Source organism: Camellia sinensis, chromosome 5 (genome assembly GCF_055761805.1).
Source record: "Camellia sinensis isolate YWXY chromosome 5, ASM5576180v1, whole genome shotgun sequence".
In the NCBI taxonomy this organism is placed as follows: Eukaryota; Viridiplantae; Streptophyta; class Magnoliopsida; order Ericales; family Theaceae; genus Camellia; species Camellia sinensis.
Genome location: NC_138965.1, coordinates 8390439 through 8409963, shown reverse-complemented (window position 1 = coordinate 8409963; position 19525 = coordinate 8390439). Strand labels below are relative to the sequence as shown.

General features: G+C 45.9%; 1 protein-coding gene across 2 annotated transcripts; it reads right to left on the bottom strand.

The window, feature by feature from the left end:
• Positions 1-1035: 1035 nt before the first annotated feature.
• LOC114323872 (putative serine/threonine-protein kinase PIX13) lies at positions 1036-17573 on the bottom strand. 2 transcript variants are annotated; one of them, XM_028271541.2, is made up of 6 exons: positions 17185-17573; positions 16258-16589; positions 15013-15148; positions 14737-14879; positions 1903-2026; positions 1036-1782 (listed from the first exon to the last, which is right to left on the bottom strand). In XM_028271541.2, the coding sequence occupies exons 1-6, from the start codon at positions 17252-17254 to the stop codon at positions 1334-1336; spliced, it is 1254 nt and encodes a 417-aa protein (XP_028127342.2). In that variant the 5' UTR covers positions 17255-17573; the 3' UTR covers positions 1036-1333. The 2 variants fall into 2 exon arrangements, with proteins under 2 accessions (XP_028127342.2, XP_028127343.2); XM_028271542.2 differs by having other exon boundaries at positions 16258-16586.
• Between the last annotated feature and the right edge of the window lie 1952 nt (positions 17574-19525).

The following is a 19525-nucleotide window of genomic DNA, read 5'->3' as shown; positions in this document are numbered from 1 at the left end:
AATCCTAAGCAATTCCAAATGTTTTTTTCAATATATTTCCTTACGGTTTTGTAGGAGCCAAAAAATAAATAAAAATCAAATATAAAGAACCAAAATCTAAGGTAAGTGAAGTTTTGACATGACAAAACATAAAAAATAAAAAATAAATAGAAAAAGGTCATAATGCTAATGCCTATGGAATGTGTTGCTGCATGATTGATTTGGAGGAGAAAAAAAAAAGCTCTAGACTAGAAGTACCACGGTCTTGTTCCCATTCCACTCACCGGCATGATCCACATTCCAGATAACTTCGAGATTAATCTTGCGTTAGGTAAATTATAGTATGAGACAAAATGTGTTATGCCTCATTGATGGTTATCCTCGACAATTTGCACATAGGCTAGCAACATTAACAATTTGAAAATGAAACTAAACTGTCAGAATCATGAGCATGAAATGTGACTGATGATATGAATATTCGTAAAATTGAACAAAAAATGGGTGTTGTTCCCATAAAGATAAAAGAAAAAAGAACCAAAAAAGGAGAGCAAGATAAAAAGAAGCATCAAAATAAGGGGGAAAGGACTACCGTAAGCAAGGCCTCTGAGTTCACTTGAAGGGCCATGACATTACCAAAATCCTATTATATAAGAGGAGGGAGGACAAGCCTTAAAGCAACAAAGAAAAATGTGCCCTTGGGGAAGGGCATGCGAGCACATTTACATCGGCGAGTACATTTAATTAATTTTAGGAATTGTATTTCTGTGGATATCAATTGAATATGCTAGTAGGTATGAGCGAGTACATCAGCGAGTAAATTTAATTAAATGGGCGTGGAAATTGTGGAAGACACTATAGCAAAAAATAGCCTAACTTTACAAATACATGGCATTAAGGACCACAATAACAGGTATGCGCATGCATAATACTATGCTCACCAAAATTTAGATGAGTAAATATTCACTCTTAACTATAAAAAAAAAAAAAGGAAAAGATATGTTTACTTTATAAATAATTAGTTTCATCATCATCACCATCGCTATCAGGAATGCCATATTCTTCACAATCCCTCATTTCAACTGTTTAAATTCACGAAACAATGTATACAATCAATCTACAAATTTTATCAATCCATATAATTTCCTCTTAGTGTACATATAATGACCATGCTACATATCCAAGCACAAGAATAAGATCCACATCTATGGAATACAACCCAGCACTAGAACAACAAAACTCATTACAATTTTCATGAGCTCACATAACAGAAGAAACAGGGACCGTTTGATATAACAATAATAATCAGCAAACATATATTCAAAACCTGCCCCTCATTGGAAGTGGTGTATTGAAGTTACGATGATCGTGGTGGGAGTTGATAGGACTGATTTCCGTCTTGCCAAGGGTGAAGTGGAGATCGATGATGCAAACGCTGCTGGCCACGTCGATTAGCAGTATGGCGTGTAGAATTAATTCTAGGCTCCTTTGGTTTTTCATTGCCTGCATCAATCCGTTCCAGTGTCTGCAAAACTTCTTTCATTGACGGCCTTGTTTTGGGTTCAGTTCCAAGACAATTTAGAGCAAGCTGAGCTATTTGCAGTGCAGCTTTGGAAGGATATTTTCCTTCCAACCGCGAGTCCATTATGTTCTTCAACTTTCTTCTGTCAGTTAAGTATGGTTTGACCCAGTCAACCAAATTATGTTGCCCACTTGGTCGGTTTTGATCAACTGCTCGTAAGCTTGTTAGCATCTCAACCAATACAACGCCAAAACCATACACGTCGCTCTTCACATACAAATGCCCTGCTTAGCCAGCATAGAATTAGTATAATGACACAATATTTGAGTGGGTTTAGTTCAAAAGCTTGATTCTGATAATCATCAGCATTAAGAGCCTAAAGCTTAAAAAGGTTCAGAGATTACCTGTGGCAACATACTCCGGAGCAGCATAGCCAGATGTGCCCATAACCCGTGTTGTCACATGTGATTGACTAGCCGAGGGACCCAATTTTGCTAAACCAAAGTCTGAAATCTTGGCATTGTAGGACTACCAAAAAGAAACAAATATGTCAGACCAAGTTTAAGAAATCATGCTTGACCTTCCTAAAATCTTCTGATATATATATGATACATTTTTGTTACCACTTCACTTTTTTTCCTTTTTCTTAACCTATTTTCCACCAACATAATGCGGTGGGGGAAAAAAAGTCTAAGCAAGAGAATGGGGAGAAGTGGGGGTGTTACTGAATGAGTGCAATTTATAAGTTGCTACTTTCAAATGGTTTATAAGAAAAGCTAAGAAGCACATATATGAATGAGGGACACAAATAAATACAACACGATACTGACACACTAACACGATAGTTTTCATAAAATTAGAACATGCCAAGGACACAAGAACAAATAAGTAAATATTTGTTGAGAGGGTGATTTATGATCTGGAGTTGGGCCGAGATATCGACCGATCAGGTTGAGAGCCCAGGAGTGCATTGGGCCGAGATGATCCACTGTTCGCCCAGAGAAGGGCTGCCAAAACTTGGACCGGGCAGAGTTTGGACCGAGTGTGTGCCATCCCGGACCGTACAGAAATTGCTCGGCCAGGAAGTGACCGGTCAGACCAGGATGCTCGGTCCGAGGATGGTCGAAGCCAGACAGGCTGAGAGACCGACGCCCGGAAAGGCGCGGTCAGCCGAGGTAGTTGATTGACCGGCAGGAAGGCCAACCAAAGGAGGTGCCCGGGCTAGGCTTTGCCGAGATGCCGCCTAGCCCGGCCCTCCACGTGTTTGTCCGGCTAGGCGCATGAGTATGAAGCATGACATGGCCGAGGAAGAGCAGCTCGGCTGCCGAGCTCCAGCTGCGAAGTCAGGCAATTGAGGTTAGGTGGTGAATGGCATGGTTTATGCTGACAGATGGGATAGCAGAGCCACGTGTCAGGAGACGACTGTGAGTGGATATGGGGGTCAGAAGGTATATAAGCATGTCTGCGCCCCCCATACGCAACACACGAACATCTCTGTAAGAAATCCTTACACTAAAACACTCTCTCCCTTCTCTCTATTCCCTCTAAGGTGTGTGCTAACTTGACCGTCGGAGGGTATTTCCGGCCACACACCGCCGGGTAGCTCACCGTTATTTGCTCGCAGGTGATCGGATATCGACGGAGCTCGGAAGAAAGGAATACGGGCACGCCGGAATATTTGCTCCCCGTACAATTGGCGTCGTCTGTGGGAATTTTTCAGACAAAACCTTGTCTTCCAGGTTCATCTGATCGCCGTCCATGGCGAACAACGACGAGTTCCCGTTGTCCGCCATCGACGGAGCCACCCCGGAGTATACCCGAAGGAGAGAGGGACCTCCTGCCGTCCATCCAATGGCTGACTTGGGGACGCCCACTGGAGGACAGTCAGGAGACGCGCGGGATAAGCGCGGAAGGAGCCATGGGCGTTCACGGAGTCCAGACAGACACCGGCGGAGAGACTCACACGCCAGGCGACTGGAAAGCAAGTTAAAGGACCAAGACGCTGTCATCAGGCGGATGGCGGCGGAGATGGAGGATCTTAAGCGGCATGTCAAAGGGAAAGGTGTAGCTGGAGTGGGAGACCACAGTGAGCGCACCCCGTCCCGCCGGTCAGGCGATCAGAGTCAGCGACGTACTCAGTCCATTTCCATCACCAGGAGTTACCAGGTTGGTGATTCCGACGTGCATGCAGAAAAGTCTAGCGCGCAAGACAGTACCTACAAACCCTCACGTCCGGCGACGACGTCGAGGTACTCTTATTCTGCTCAGTCAGAGGACCTACGGGCAGTGTTAAGGGAGCGGGCTCGCCGGCGCGAAGCTCAGAGAATACCAGCTTTCCAGCGGCTCTCCTACGGGGCTCACGCCAGCGAGGAGGTCGGAAGTGCCAATATTTGAAGATACAGACCTGGCCAAGCTGAGTGCCACCCCATTTTCCCTGGAAATAGAAACAACGCCGCTTCCGGCAGGCTTCCACCAGCCTAAGTTCACGCTCTACGACGGCAAAACTGATCCTTATATGCATGTGAGCCACTTCCGACAGGTCATGGCCGGACATAGGCGAAATGACGGACTTATGTGCCTAATCTTCCCGTCCAGTTTAGGTGAGCTGGGCTTAAAGTGGTTTGAGAGGTTGCCGGAAGGGAGCATACAACGGTGGCATCAGTTGGCCGAAGCGTTTGTTACGCGCTTCAAAACCAACACAAAAACACCAAAGGAAGTCGATCACTTGCTGAGTGTCAAGATGGAACCGTGCGACACACTGAAGGCATACAATTCAAGGTATTGGGAGACCTTCAACGAGATCCTGGATTGCCCGGTCAACCTTGCAATCACGCAATATAAGCGTGGTCTCCCAGTCGGACATAGACTGCGGGACTCGCTTACCATGCACCAACCGACCTCCATGGGCCAGCTCATGCAGCGCATCAATGAGCACATCCGAGTAGAGGATGATGCGTCAGCTTCCACCGTGAAGGCCACTCCGGTCGGAACAGACAAGAAGACAGCAGGCAAAGTGCACGTAGTTGGGCAAGAGTCCAGCCGCTCAAATTACCGAGCAGAGGAATCAGACCGAGGTTCAAATCGTAAAAACCGGGGTAGAGGACGTCGGAATGACCGGGATGATTACCCCCGAGATGACGTTGAGGACGCAAACAGGAGAATGAAGGCGAGGACTGGCATAACCACGGTCTTCAAGATTCCAATCTATCGCATACTTAGTGAAATCCGAGACGAGGAGTATGTCCGGTTTCCTGCTAAGTTGGGCGATGGACAAAAGGGCTACAATCCGCGGTATCGTTGTACGTTTCACCGAGAGAGGGGCCACCGGACTGAGGATTGTTTGCCTTTGCGACAACACTTGGAAGAACTGGTTGCGGCCGGGCATCTGGACCTTTACATCGACGGCGGCGTGAAACCGAATCAGGCTCCGGTCGATCCCAGGGGACAGGATGACCGAGATGCACCACCACAAGGAGTTATTAATGTCATCCACGGCATCGTGGAACCGGAGCGTGTTTGCGAACTCCAGGGCATGATCAAGAAGGCAGAGCATATGAGGGAAGTTTTGTCAGTACAGCCTGCCATCAAAAGGGGGAAGACAGAAGAGAAAGACGTGATTAGTTTCACCTCAAGGGATTTAGAGCGTATCCAGACGCCGCACAACGATGCTCTTGTAGTAACACTACGCGTCAAAGAATTTGATGTTAGACGGATCTTGATCGATCAGGGAAGCTCGGTCGAGATCATGTATTATGATGTGTTCAAACAGCTCAAACTCCGTGAGACAGACTTGGCTCCGGCCACTTCGCCACTGGTTGGATTTAACTTTCAGCCGGAGTGGCCATTGGGAAAGATTATCCTGCCGGTCAAAGCAGGATCCGTGGTCAAGCAAGTGGAGTTTTGGGTGCTACAAGTGCCTTCAACGTACAACCTTATCCTTGGAAGAGGGTGGCTTCACGCCATGCAAGCCGTAGCATCGACCTACCACCAGGTGATGAGATTCCCCTCGGCTATGGGGGCAATCGAGGAGATTTGGGGTGATCAGGTCATGTCCAAGCAATGCTTCGTGGCGGTCAACGGGAGCCGGGCTGCCAAAGGATTCGTTCAAATGATCGAGGGACCGGAGGACCGGAGTGTCTTGGATGATGATGGCACCAAAGCCGAAGACAAGGCTGTTGAAGAATTGGTTAAGGTGCGGATTGATGCCGAGCAGCCGGACAGATTCTTCTTGCTCGGTTCAAGTCTCTCGGCCATGGAGAGAACCGAGATGATTGAGTTTTTGATGGCGAATATTGAAGTCTTTGCATGGTCGCCCTACGACATGCCTGGCCTTGACCCAAGCTTTATCTGCCATCACCTCAATGTCTTCCCTGGAGCAAAGCCAGTCATCCAGCGAACAAGGAGATCGGCGCTGCATCACGCCGAGGTAGTAGCAGAGGAGGTAAAGAACTTGCTTGAGGCACGAGCAATACAGGAAGTGCACTACCCTCGGTGGATTTCCAACACGGTAGTGGTGCCTAAGAAAAATGGAAAGTGGCGAGTTTGTGTCGACTACAAGACAGTCAACCGAGCTTGTCCAAAAGACAGCTTCCCTTTGCCGCGCATTGACCAGCTAGTGGATTTGACGGCTGGACACAATCGGCTCAGTTTCTTGGATGCGTACCGCGGCTATCACCAGATTGCCATGCATGGGCCTGACCAAGAGATCACCTCTTTCACGACTCCAAGGGGACTCTTCTGCTATCGAGTTATGCCCTTTGGTTTGAAAAACGCCGGGGCAACCTTTCAAAGGATGGTGACCAAAATGTTTGCTCCTTTGCTCGGTCGGACAATGGAGGCTTACATCGATGATATGGTGGTAAAGAGCCGACATGAGGCAAACCATTTGTCCGACTTAACCGAGATGTTCGCCATTCTGAAGAAGCACAAGCTGCGCTTGAACGCCTCGAAGTGTGCCTTTGGTGTGGGATCCGGGAAATTTTTGGGTTTCTTAGTCACGAACCGAGGCATCGAAGCAGATCCTACTCAGATTAGAGCCGTGCAAGAGTTGAAGCAGCCCAGCTCGGCTAAGGACGTGCAGCATCTGGCCGGGATGGCCGCCGCGCTTAATCGATTTATAAGCCGGTCATCAGATCGCTGCCGCCCTTTCTTTCAAGCATTGAAGTCAAAGTTCTCATGGGATGACGAGTGTGACCGAGCTTTGGCCGAGCTCAAGGATTATTTATCTTCTCCGCCGCTGTTGGTTACACCAGAGCCCGGTGAGGAACTCTGCCTTTACCTTGCCGTCTCCCAGCACGCAGTAAGTGCGGTGTTAGTCCGGGCTGAAGGAATCAAGCACCTCCCAATTTTTTACGTCAGTAAAACCTTGCTGCTGGCTGAGACGAGGTACTTGCCGCTGGAAAAGCTTGCGTTGGCACTGATGATGGCTTCGAGGAAATTGGAACATTATTTTCACGCCCACACCATCGTCGTACTGACCGAGTTCCCCCTCAAGGCCTTGTTTGAACGCGCAGACTTTTCAGGCCGAATTTTAAAATGGGCGGTCGAATTGGGACAGTTCGATGTGAAGTTCCAGCCGCGCACCGCAATCAAAGCCCAAACCTTGGCCGATTTTGTTGCCGAGTTCTCCCCTGGCACTCATCCGGTATGCCCGGTCGACATTGCCGAGGCAGATGATGAGACGCACGCAATGCCAACCGAGGAACAACTAGTTGAAGAAGAAAGCGTCGCGGAGTTAGTGCGCACCATCGCAGTTCCCTCAGTTTGCACGGTCATACCACCCGGCGATGCGATGACGGAGTTGTGTATCACCAACCCATCCACTCTGTCCGGTACCGCATCACCAAGGGGGGCAGGAATGGTTCCACACAGCTTAGAACTTGATGATTCGCCTACGGACTTGGGCATTCTGAACCACCTTGCTGAGTCCGGTGCCGAATCATCAAGGAGGGAAGGAATGGTTCCAGACAGCTCAGAACCTGCGGTCGGCTTCACACCGCAACCTGATGATTCGCCTACGGACTTGAGCATTACAGACCAACTTGCTGAGTCCGGTGTCGAATCACCAAGGGGCACTGAATTTGAACCGGTCAACACCGAACTTGACACCGCGCAGCCGAGCAGTTGTGATCCCATTGCCCTTCGCCACTCTCAGGACCCATCTGACTGCTGGAAGCTTTTTGTGGGGGACATGTGGAAGCTTTTTGTTGATGGAGCGTCCAACCGCCATGGTGCCGGCCTAGGTATTGTTCTTATATCCCCGGACGGCCTAACCATTGAGCATGCTATCACACTTGGCTTCCCGGCGTCTAACAACGAGGCTGAGTACGAGGCGCTTCTCGCCGGGCTCAAGAGCGCAATTCAAATGAAGGCTGCCGAGCTCCTGGTATACAGTGATTCCCAGCTTGTGGTTAACCAAGTTTCGGGGATTTATGAAGCGAAGGACGATAGGATGGCGAAGTACCAAGCTCTGGTCAGGGACCATATCAAGCAGTTTGAGGCAATCAGAGTCCAACGGATTGGCCGGGAAGAAAACAGCCGAGCTGATGAACTCGCCGGCCTTGCTTCCATGGTAGATAGTACGTCTCCAAACCCCCTGTTAATTGACTTTCTTCCGCGGCCGAGCATTGAAAACGCCGGGCAGACGGATGTACTCTGCGCCGAGTTAGGTCCTTCGTGGATGGACCCTTTGATCTTGTTCCTCAGAGACCGGACTCTTCCAACAGACAAGAAAGAAGCACACAAGATCCGGGTGAAGTCAGAGCGGTTTTGGCTCTCTCCATCTGGCGCGTTGTATAAGAAGTCCTTCACCGGTCCTTATCTCAAGTGCGTGCACCCGAATAGTGTGGAGGCCTTCTTGTTTGAAATTCATGAAGGCATTTGTGGCAGCCACATAGGGGGCAGGTCCTTGGCTTACCGAGCTATTTCGCAGGGATACTGGTGGCCGTGCATGCAGGCCGACGCGCAAAAATATGTCCGCAAGTGCGAAAAATGCCAGAAATTCGCCCATCAGATCCACCAGCCTGCCAGGGAACTTCTTCCCCTCACTAGTCCTTGGCCTTTCGCCATGTGGGGGCTAGATATAGTGGGACCACTGCCAACAGCACCGGGCAACCGGAAATTCTTCATCGCGGCCACAGACTACTTCACAAAGTGGGTTGAAGCTGAGCCCTTGGCAACCATCAAAGAGAAAGACGTGAAGCGATTTGTCTGGCAGAACGTGGTCACGCGGTTTGGCGTCCCCAAGATTTTGATCTCTGACAACGGCACCCAGTTTGACGGTCGCCTATTCAGAGGATTTTGTGAAGATTTGAAGATAGAATTCTACAACTCCACCCCGGCCTACCCGCAGTCCAATGGTCAAGCCGAAGTATCAAACAAGACTATACTAGATGGGTTGAAGAAACGGCTGGAAAAGGCTAAGGGCAAATGGGCTGAAGAATTACCTAGCGTCCTTTGGGCATACCGAACAACCCCGCGACGTTCGACCGGGGAAACTCCATTTGCTTTGGCTTATGGCATGGAGGCGGTTATACCTTTGGAAGTTGGAATGCCCACCCTTAGAAGCGAAAGTTTCGAGCCCGAGCTAAATGCCGAGGCTATTGCCTTGGAGCTCGACCTAGCGGAAGAGCGCCGGGAGAAAGCCCTCATCCATGTGGCCGCCTACCAACAAGAGCTCTCCAAGAAGTATAACAAGACAGTGCACCCCAGACCGTTCAAAGTTGGAGATTGGGTTTTGAGGAAGATTATGGGCAACACCCTGGTGCCAGGAGAAGGCAAACTAGGGGCAAATTGGGAAGGACCCTACAAGATCACTGGTCTGGCTGGCAAGGGGGCTTACCACTTGGAGGATCTAGAGGGAAGAGCCATACCCCGGCCATGGAATGCGGCCAACTTGAAACTGTATTATTTTTAAGCTTTTACTTTCCTCTTTTTGTAAAGAAATTTTTTGGCTTGCAAAGCAGAATGTAATTCTTTTTCTCAAATTATAGAAGTCATTTTGCTTTAGCACTTGGATTATTGTTTTAATGTTACGGACCGAGATGATGTACTCCGGTTGGAAGAGTTGGTGTTTTGTCCAACTTTGGATTCCCAACCGAGATGATGTGCTCCGGTTGGAAGAGTTGGTGTCTTGTCCAACTTAGGATTCCCAACCGAGATGATGTATTCCGGTTGGATGAGTTGGTGTCTTGCCCAACTTAGGATTCCCAACCGAGATGATGTACTCCGGTTGGAAGAGTTGGTGTTTTGTCCAACTTTGGATTCCCAACCGAGATGATGTGCTCCGGTTGGAAGAGTTGGTGTCTTGTCCAACTTTGGATTCCCAACCGAGATGATGTACTCCGGTTGGAAGAGTTGGTGTCTTGTCCAACTTTGGATTCCCAACCGAGATGATGTACTCCGGTTGGAAGTGTTGATTTGTTCGACTTAGTTACAGCCGAAGTGGCTATTTCGGTTCATGAATTTGTCTTGTTCTGCTGAAGTGCTTAGACCGTGTTATGTATTCCGGTTCGATGAGTTATACCGAGATGTTTTGCTGAAGACAGAACTGATTACAACCGTGCATACACTTGCAAAAATTTGAATTTTCATTGATAAGAAATTCATTACAAACGGAGGGGACAGAGCCCGGTTACATCAAAAAAGTTGGAAGCAAAAATACAAAAACAAGGAAAAAGAAACCTAAACTAAGGGGGAAAGATTGGTGAACGCATCCTCGGCAGCATCAGCATCAAGGTCAATAGCTTGGCTTGCTTCTTGGGCGCCGGGCTCATCGTTGCCGGGCTGCTCAGGCACCTCGGCCTCTTCTTCCTCAGAATCTGTCTCCCCTTCCCCATCTTCAAGTCCCTCCTCGGCCTCAGCCTGTAAAGCGCTGAAAACATCGTTTGCATATGGCACAAGGTAGACCGGTAGAGAAGCTGGAGGAGGGTTGGCAAATACGTCGGTGTCAGAACTTTGGCCGAGGTGTTCGCAGGCGGACTTCCAACCGGCCTTAAAGTAGATGTCCTGGGTTGCAAAGACCTGCTTCTTGTAGCTTTGCTCGGTCTCGTTGAAGCCGGCGTTGTTGGCAGCCCGGCAAGCTTTCCTCTTGGCCTTCTTCAAGGTATCCACCTCGGTCTGGAGCTCGCTTTGTTTTTTCTCGGCTGCATTCAGTTGACCGAGCAGCCTGTTATTATCATTGTTGGCCATCTCGAGAGAAGCTTTAGCCCGGCCGAGCTCGGCTTGAAGGCTTTCAACCTGGCTGGCAGTGTCGTTGGCTTTCTGCCTAAGCCGGTGGATGCGCTCCAAAACCAAGTGTTGTTTTTGAATGGCCTGCACAAAGAAGCAAAGTTGATCAGAAAGGAGACCGAGCAGAAAGGAAACCGAACAAACACTTATGAAATTTTTCGAAGCAACATCCACTTACCCTGGCCATGGACTTCACCGACGATTTGACCAACTGGGTATCTGGGACGTGGTCGCTGCCGACCACGTCGCTCGGTAGCAGTAGGGCCTTGGTCAGATCAAAGGCGAGCAAATGCTCTTTGTCAGCTTTGATAGAAGCCGTTGCCGGGATGTCCTGACCCCGGTGCTTCAAATGTGGGCGCTAGGCCGGCACTGGGGCGGGCGCGTCTGTTGGGTGCTCGGTGGTAAGCTCGGTGACTAGCTCGGCGGACGGGTCTGCCCGAGCTCTCTTCCCAGCGCGCCTCGCAGAGGGTTCTCGGCTGGATTGCCCGGCGGATGGAGTGGCAAGGGCGACCACAGCGCTACTGGATTGGCCGGCGGCTGGCGACCGGGTTACAACGCTCGGCAGCTCGGCGGAGGTGGCGGTGAGAAGATTCTTGATTCTGCTGCGCTTTGCCATCTCTTGCTCCTCGGTCAGACGAATGAGTGGAACGTCTGGAAGGGTAGGATCTGGAGGTGGCAAAGGAGCTCTGAGGAAGTCAGTTACTCTGCTCCGGCGCGGAGCGGAATATCTGTAAGTTGGGGTGTAGCCGAGCAGTTCGTTGCAATCTCGGTGACGGTACCTAAGCACGGCCCGAATTGCCTCGACGTTTGGGAATTGATAGTTGGCTTGTAAGGCTTGGATTGCTGCAAAGGAGACAGGAAAACCGGTTAGATGCAGAGTAAAGAGTTAGACCAACCGAGCAAGGTGAGCGGCTTACATGAAGAACCGAAGTTTTTGTTTATAGACCAGCCCGGTACCTCGGCTGTTTCGTAGTTGCCGGACACCCAGAAAAAATCGTCGTCGTGCATGTCTTTATCCGGGGTGCCGGTTATGATTTTTTCCTTGCCCGGTCTTATTTTCAAATAGTAAGCTAGGCCATCACCGGTATGGCCCATCGTGTATTGCCTCAGTATCTCGGCTAGACCTAAGTTGATGCCTAGCCGATTGTTCAATTCGTGAACGCCGTTGACTATTCTATAAGTGTTGGTGGACACCTGTGTCGGTGCCAGCCCGGTGCGGCGGAGGAATTCGGTTATAAGAAGGTTGAGCGGGAAACGAAGACCCCCTTCAACGATGGATAGCACGGTGAAGGGGCACTCCTCCCTACCCCAAGGTGTGGTCTCCTCTTCTGCGAGCTGCAGGTGGACATCGGCCGGGACGCCATACTCCTCCCTGAACGTAGCCAGCGCAGCCGGAGTATCCACTAGGAAACGGAATTTCCCCATTTTTGGCCGGCTTAGTGTATCCCGGCTGAGGGGTTTGGCTCTGGGTATTGGATGTTGCCCAGTCCTGAGAGCCTCAGGAATGACAGTGGTCCCCTTGGACTCTGCAGGAAAAGGATGGCAAGTGTTAAGTGTTAGCGCGGTCGCGCGAAAGGTGCTGGATTTTAGCTCGGTCATTCAGGGTGCCAAACCACCTCGGTTGTCTATCTAAGGAGCCCGGTCGCCCAAGCGGACCAGATGTTAGCCCGGTTGAACGGTCAGGTCCTTTGTTATCTCGGTTTTCGCTGGGGTTGAAACAAACATGTTGTTTGCCCGGTTTGGTTGGTTTTTTTGGATCAAAAGAAGGCCCAGAGCCCGGTTCACCCCAGTTCTTCAGCGTTCTTCAGGAAGACGAAGAACACCAAGAACAGTGGGGGGTTTGGGACAGATTCTATGGCCTTTGCCCTAAATGCTACGTTTTTGTGCCCTAATGTGTGTAAAATGAAAGAAAATAGCAACTAGGGGGATCGAAAATCTTACCTTTGGAGGATGGGGGCTGTTCTTCCAAGAATGAGAAATGGCAGTCGAGATAGAGGAGAGGGCTTGAGCTCTGGATCGTCAGATAGTAGAAAGGCAGTAGGAAGAAATGGCGTAGGGAGGTCGTGTGTATGTAAGAGTGAAAGGCCGCCAAAATTCAAAATCCGACAAAAACGGCGGGTTGGCTTCTCGATGACCAATGGGAGCTCGCCACATGTCACCATTTATGGTGGCGTCAGGACTGAAGCGACGGGATGAGGAAACGAAGGGGCAACCGAGCTACTTTCGAGGAAAAGGATGTCAGCCGAGGAATATGACCGGGCAAGACTGCAGATTAAACCCGGTGGAGCTTTGGCATCTTGGAAACCGGAGTAATGTTATCTCGGTCGAAGTGAGTAATCCCAGTCACGCTTTCGCGGACGGAATTAAGGGGCAATTGAGAGGGTGATTTATGATCTGGAGTTGGGCCGAGATATCGACCGATCAGGTTGAGAGCCCAGGAGTGCATTGGGCCGAGATGATCCACTGTTCGCCCAGAGAAGGGCTGCCAAAACTTGGGCCGGGCAGAGTTTGGACCGAGTGTGTGCCACCCCGGACCGTACAGAAATTGCTCGGCCAGGAAGTGACCGGTCAGACCAGGATGCTCGGTCCGAGGATGGTCGAAGCCAGACAGGCTGAGAGACCGGCGCCCGGAAAGGCGCGGTCAGCCGAGGTAGTTGATTGACCGGCAGGAAGGCCAACCAAAGGAGGTGCCCGGGCTAGGCTTTGCCGAGATGCCGCCTAGCCCGGCCCTCCACGTGTTTGTCCGGCTAGGCGCATGAGTATGAAGCATGACATGGCCGAGGAAGAGCAGCTCGGCTGCCGAGCTCCAGCTGCGAAGTCAGGCAGTTGAGGTTAGGTGGTGAATGGCATGGTTTATGCTGACAGATGGGATAGCAGAGCTACGTGTCAGGAGACGACTGGGAGTGGATATGGGGGTCAGAAGGTATATAAGCATGTCTGCGCCCCCCATACGCAACACACGAACATCTCTGTAAGAAATCCTTACACTAAAACACTCTCTCCCTTCTCTCTATTCCCTCTAAGGTGTGTGCTAACTTGACCGTCGGAGGGTTTTTCTGGCCACACACCGCCGGGTAGCTCACCGTTATTTGCTCACAGGTGATCGGATATCGACGGAGCTCGGAAGAAAGAAATACGGGCACGCCGGAATATTTGCTCCCCGTACATTTGTGTATATATATATATGAAAATAACAATTAATTCTTCATTTTCTACTATAACAAAATAGAAAGAAATCTGTTTTATATTCTATATATTGACGAAGAAAAAAAAAAGTGTGAAGAAATTAATATCTATTCCAAAAACTATCTATTAAAATTTTTTGGTTATAGAATAAGTATTTCTTGTATTCATCCCGCATCGGGCGTGAACCCTTCAGGTGAAGAGTAGGTAAGGTCCTCCACCTGTTTAAAAGTTAGACTAGTCCTTTTAGGGTGTGTGGCGTGTTTGACCCTTATGAAACCCTTGTTAGGTATTCCTCATTGTGTGAATACAAATACCCTTTCCTTTTTGTCCGACAGATTGGCTCACACATCTCCCAAGTATTCAAAGTGTGTCAGGTTTAGTAAGAATATTCTGAAATCAATAGGACATATTTTTGTCCAATAGATTGGCTCCCGAGTCACTTTTTCAAACTTGGCATGAGATTTATGTATGTTTAAATAATGAACGCACATCTCCAAAGTATTCAAAGTGTGTCAAGTTTAGTATGAATATTCTAAAATCAATAGGACACATTTGGGCACGTGTCAATAATGAACGCACATCTCCCAAGTATTCAAAGTGTGTTAGGTTAAGTAAGAATATTCTAAAATCAATAGGACACATTGCGGCACGTGTTTGACATGTGCCAGGCGTGTCCAACAAGTGTCAATATCTAACATAAATACAACACCTTCTTAGAAATGCTTGCATTTCTTAGAAGAAAAGTATGACGTTCAACCATGAAACAAAATTTGCATTGCTCTGTATGTCACTCGGTGCTTAATTAATTGATTGAGTAAACTTACCCCATCAAGCAATATATTTGACGCCTTGAAATCTCTATATATTACTTGTTTATCTGATGTGTGCAAAAATGCCAGGCCTTGAGCTGCTCCTATTAGTATCTTAAGCCGTATGTCCCATGGAAGTGGCTGAACAGCAGATCCCCCTGCACAAACCAAACCATAAGCCGTATAGTCAGCCAAATTAATTTGGTTAATTTAAAGAAGACAAAATCAGTTTGCATTGCTAATTAACACTTGCACATTATATTAACATAAATCAATTATATTAGCTCTTACTTCCAAAAAGGTGGTTCTCCAAACTGCCCTTTTGCATGAATTCATAGACAAGGAGTAGCTCTTTATCTTCCCAACAGTATCCCAATAGCTTAACGAGGTTTGGATGAGAAAGCCTTCCTAAGAAATTGACTTCAGACTGCCCAAAAATTGAACAAACAAGTAAGCAGACAACATTCAAAAGAATTTAAATAAACGAAAATAAATTGGTGAAACAATTAGTTATCCCAAATATGAGAGCGACAAAGAGTTTTATTAAAAAATTACTAATACCACAGAACCCAAAAAAAAAATTCTAAGAATGCAGAACAGGTCTTGTTTGCATTCTCAAACCATACAATACCCTAATCTCCTTTGAAATGGTTGCAGATGCCAGGAAACAACTAATTAGATCAGTTAAACCACGACAAAACTAGGCAGCCAAATGAAAACCTCATCATAATAACTGTCAACTGAACCATTTACCTAAATTAATTTTAACTTATAAGGTCCTTTTTTTTTTTTTTTTTTTTTGGGTACTCTCTCTCTCTCCTTGTTGTTTACTCTTTCAAATGAGAGGAAAGCAGGGTTTTCGGAAAACTTTTAAGCCCAATCACATACTGAGAAGGAAATTAGATAACAAAGGTGTTTCTAAGAGACCAACCTAACTTTCCTTAGCACCAAAAAAATATATATAATAAAAAAATAAAAGAAATTTGGCAAAAAAGAGAAGAAGAAATAGTTAAATTTTAGGCTTAGATAACTCTCAGATTTGATTACATTAGAATAGAAGTATCAAAGCCTAATAGGTGTAGGCAAGGAATTGAAGGGCTATTTGGGACTTCTTCACAAATTATTCAGCAACTAATTGACCGAATGAGAGTGACCACACCATAAGTCGGTGGGCCTCTCTGTATCCGATCATCACCCATACAACATTGGTGGTAATCCTTCCCGCAGGAGAGTAGAAGAATCTGGAACAGAATAAGTTTTGAGTTCAAACTTGAACAAACACAATGGTTCATAAACCATTGCACCTATTTCTTGAGTGAGATTGATGTTAACAGTTGCAACTATTTGAATGATCACCCTGATGCCTATATAATCATCATAGATGGATTGGTTCAGAACAATTGAAGACCACCAAATATCTCACGCTTTCCATGCTTCCGATTTATCGACTCTCTTGTGTGATAAACACCCTCACGAGAACTTCAATCTATTGCCATTGTTTGTTCTAGTTTCACTAATCAGTGTTAGTTGAATTACCTGCCACTCCTGAAATCCTTGCATGCTCTCAGAGTTCAACTTCTTGACAGCAACAACTGATCCACTACCGTTCTTGGATATCACCTTCTCTTCAAGCCAACCCTTGTAAACTTTACCAAAACCTCCTTCTCCCAACACTGTATCAGTTCTGAAATTTCTAGTAGCATTCTTCAGTTCTGCAAAACTGAAGATCCTTAAATTGGGGGTCGGTAAGATCTGACCATTGGGATATATCTCATCGCTGCCACTCGCTGCCGAGAACTGGCTGTTTCCGGAGATGTTGGTTTCATCTGAAGATGTAGTGTTGTTGGTTGTCTGAGATATCCCTACTGCTAAATACAACCATGAAAGTCAGAAAAGGGAAATCCAATTCCAATTACACAAAACCCACATAAGAAAGTAAAGTCATCAATGGAACATTGCACAAAATAAGAAGGAAGTAGACAATATTTTTTGTTAAAAACAGAGGAAATGAATTTTTATTATTATTATTATTTTGGGTAAGTGAGTATGTAGTACAAATGATTGGAAATAAATACATATAAAGAAAAGGGCATACCCACAGACAATACAGACACGGATGAGAATCATGTAAAGCAAGCAAAAGATGAAAACATAGAAACAATCTAGAGCTTGGTCTGCTGCTGAAATGAACATATAACAGGTACAACACGCAGAGACCATGAGCAAATATAGAAATAGCTGCACAGATAGACAAAGCAGCAGCCACAGAGCATATAAAAAAGCAGTCAAATTCAGAATCATGCTTTCAAATAAGGTATCGTCGGGGGTCATATATATATATATATATATAACAGTAAATAAAGATATTGAAAATTCCAAAACCTCGATAAGTTCACTATATGAAAGCTATATAATTGTTGTTACGAATTGAAACTGTAACAAAACAGGCATGATGGAAAATACCTTTGGAACTAAATTGACGAGTAGAGACAGGGCTTGGGTTATTGGAAGGAGAAGCCCAGCAAATCCCCATTTGAACCACCCACCACCTCTCTTACTCACTTTTCTATCTTCCCCTCTCTCTCTCTCTCTCTCTCTCTCTCTCTCTCTCTCTCTCCTCCTGTGCCGCGTGAAAATGGCAAAGAGAAGAGAAAACAGAGCCTGTTGTTGGGGTTGGAGGGTTGATCTTGACGTTTAACGATCTGCCCACCTACACACTGCTTTGAAGACCTGTTCAAATGTCATATTCTTCGTCGTCTTCTTCTTCTTCCTTCTCTTCTCTTTCTTCTTATTTATTTTATTTTTTTATGACCAAGAACAAGAATTCATGTTTTCTAATTTTTCACTTTTCCGAGTCTCTGACTCTGCTTTGAGGAAAAAATATGGACGTTTAGGTTAATTTTTTTGATTTTTTATAAAAAGATGTGTATTAAAAAATTATATAAATAAGTGTATATGAGAAGATAGTGGCAGTGTAGGAGATGGGAAAAGACGGTTTCCTTTTCGAGGTTTGATTGGACGGTGTTATTCGGTCCGTGAGGGCCTACCACAGGTTCTATTTTTCTAATCGGAACTGTTCAATGTGTAGAATAAGTTGAATACTATAGTGTCATTTGGTAACATTTATATTTTCAGTTTTTTGTTTATATTTACAAAAATTAAAAAAACTCAAATAAAAAATTTGTTTGGTAAATTTTTAATTTATAAATCAGTGGTCTCAGTTTATAAATTTGGCTAAAAAATGTAAACTCAAAAAATGTGTTTTCTTTTTGAGTTTTGAGTTTTTTTTTTTTCCCACCCAACACTAGCCACCACCCGCCACCCATTTTCCACCACCGTCTTCCGTCACCACACCCACCACTCACCCTCACCACCACCTGCTACCACCACTCACCATCCACCAGCCACCACCCACCCCTCGCGCAGCGCCACCGCCACCACCACCACTACCACCACTCACCTGCCATCCACCCGCCACTACCATCCACCGCCCGCCACCACCTACCCGCCACCACCACTCACCACCTAACCGCCACCACCACTCACCACCCATCTGCCACCACCATTTACCACCCGCCACCACTAGCCACCCACCCGCCACCACCACCACCACTACCACCCGCCACCTACCCGCGCACCACCATCCACCTACCATCCGCCACCCACCCATTACCACCACCACCCACCACCGTCACCCACCTATCCACCACCACCTGCTACCCCACTACTTACGATCACCACTTTCCACCATCGTCTTCTGCCACCACTTGTCATTTCTCACACTTTTTTATATTTTTAAAATTTTTCAAACATTTTGTCAATTACCAAACGCATTTGTAGTTTATGTTTTTCTAAAAATAAACAAAAATTAGTTTATAAAATTTTTGTAAATATAAACTGAAAACATAAACGTTACCAAACAGACCCTATACGTTTGTAAAAAAATTACGTTAATTGGATATCGATAGCTATCTGATCGTGTTAGTTTTTTTTTTTTTTTTTGTCAACGGTTAACTATAACACCATCTATTTTTTATACAAAACTGATTTGAATTCAACTATTTTTTTATACAAAACTGATTTTATACAAAACTGATTTTATATAAAAAAATTACGTTAATTGGATATCGATAGCTATCTGATCTATTTTTTATATAAAACTGATTTTATACAAAAAAGTCAAAAAGTCCATACTATTTTGGGAGAAGCTTGTGGGAAAAAACTTAGAGGACAAATTATTATTTTGCCCTTTGAATTCAACTATCCAAAAGTTAAAAAATTAAACGTCAAAAAGTCAATAAAAGTAGAATGGTCATTTTGATTTTATTATAATATTTTATTACATATCTTTTCGTAAAAAATTAAAAAGTCATCCTAACCATACATATTTTTTTCTCTACTTTTTTAGTCAAAAAATTAAAAAGTGTATAAATCTCAGGGGATGTCAATACAATTGAAAATTAAACCTCAAAAGAGGTTTAAGTCATTTAAAAAACCTAGAGGGAGGTTTCTGCAATTTCATTAAATCTTAGAGAAGCTTAGTGTAATATACCTTTATTTTTTTATCAAAATTCTTACCAAAAACTCAAGTAAGTGTGAGTCCTACATAGATATGGGTCTCAAACCCATGTTAGTGTTTAATAAAAAATTTAATAAAAAAATTTGTATCCATAACACTTTTTAAAAACACTTTTCAAAAAATTTTACTTTCAAAATTTTAATAAAAAAATTTGATTGGTTCCATTTTTGCAAAAACACATTTCAAAAAATTCTACTTTCTTGTTTTCTGTTTTTTTTTTTGTTT

Bases quoted from the DNA above. Each gene is read 5' to 3' on its own strand.
- LOC114323872 (XM_028271541.2), bottom strand. From the start codon at position 17,254: ATGGGGATTTGCTGGGCTTCTCCTTCCAATAACCCAAGCCCTGTCTCT. The intron at 15,149-16,257 runs GTAATTCAACTA...ATTTTTGGGCAG, and splicing joins AAGGATTTCAGGAGTGGCAG to TCTGAAGTCAATTTCTTAGG. The intron at 2,027-14,736 runs GTAAGTTTACTC...TCTTTTTGGTAG, and splicing joins CAAATATATTGCTTGATGGG to TCCTACAATGCCAAGATTTC.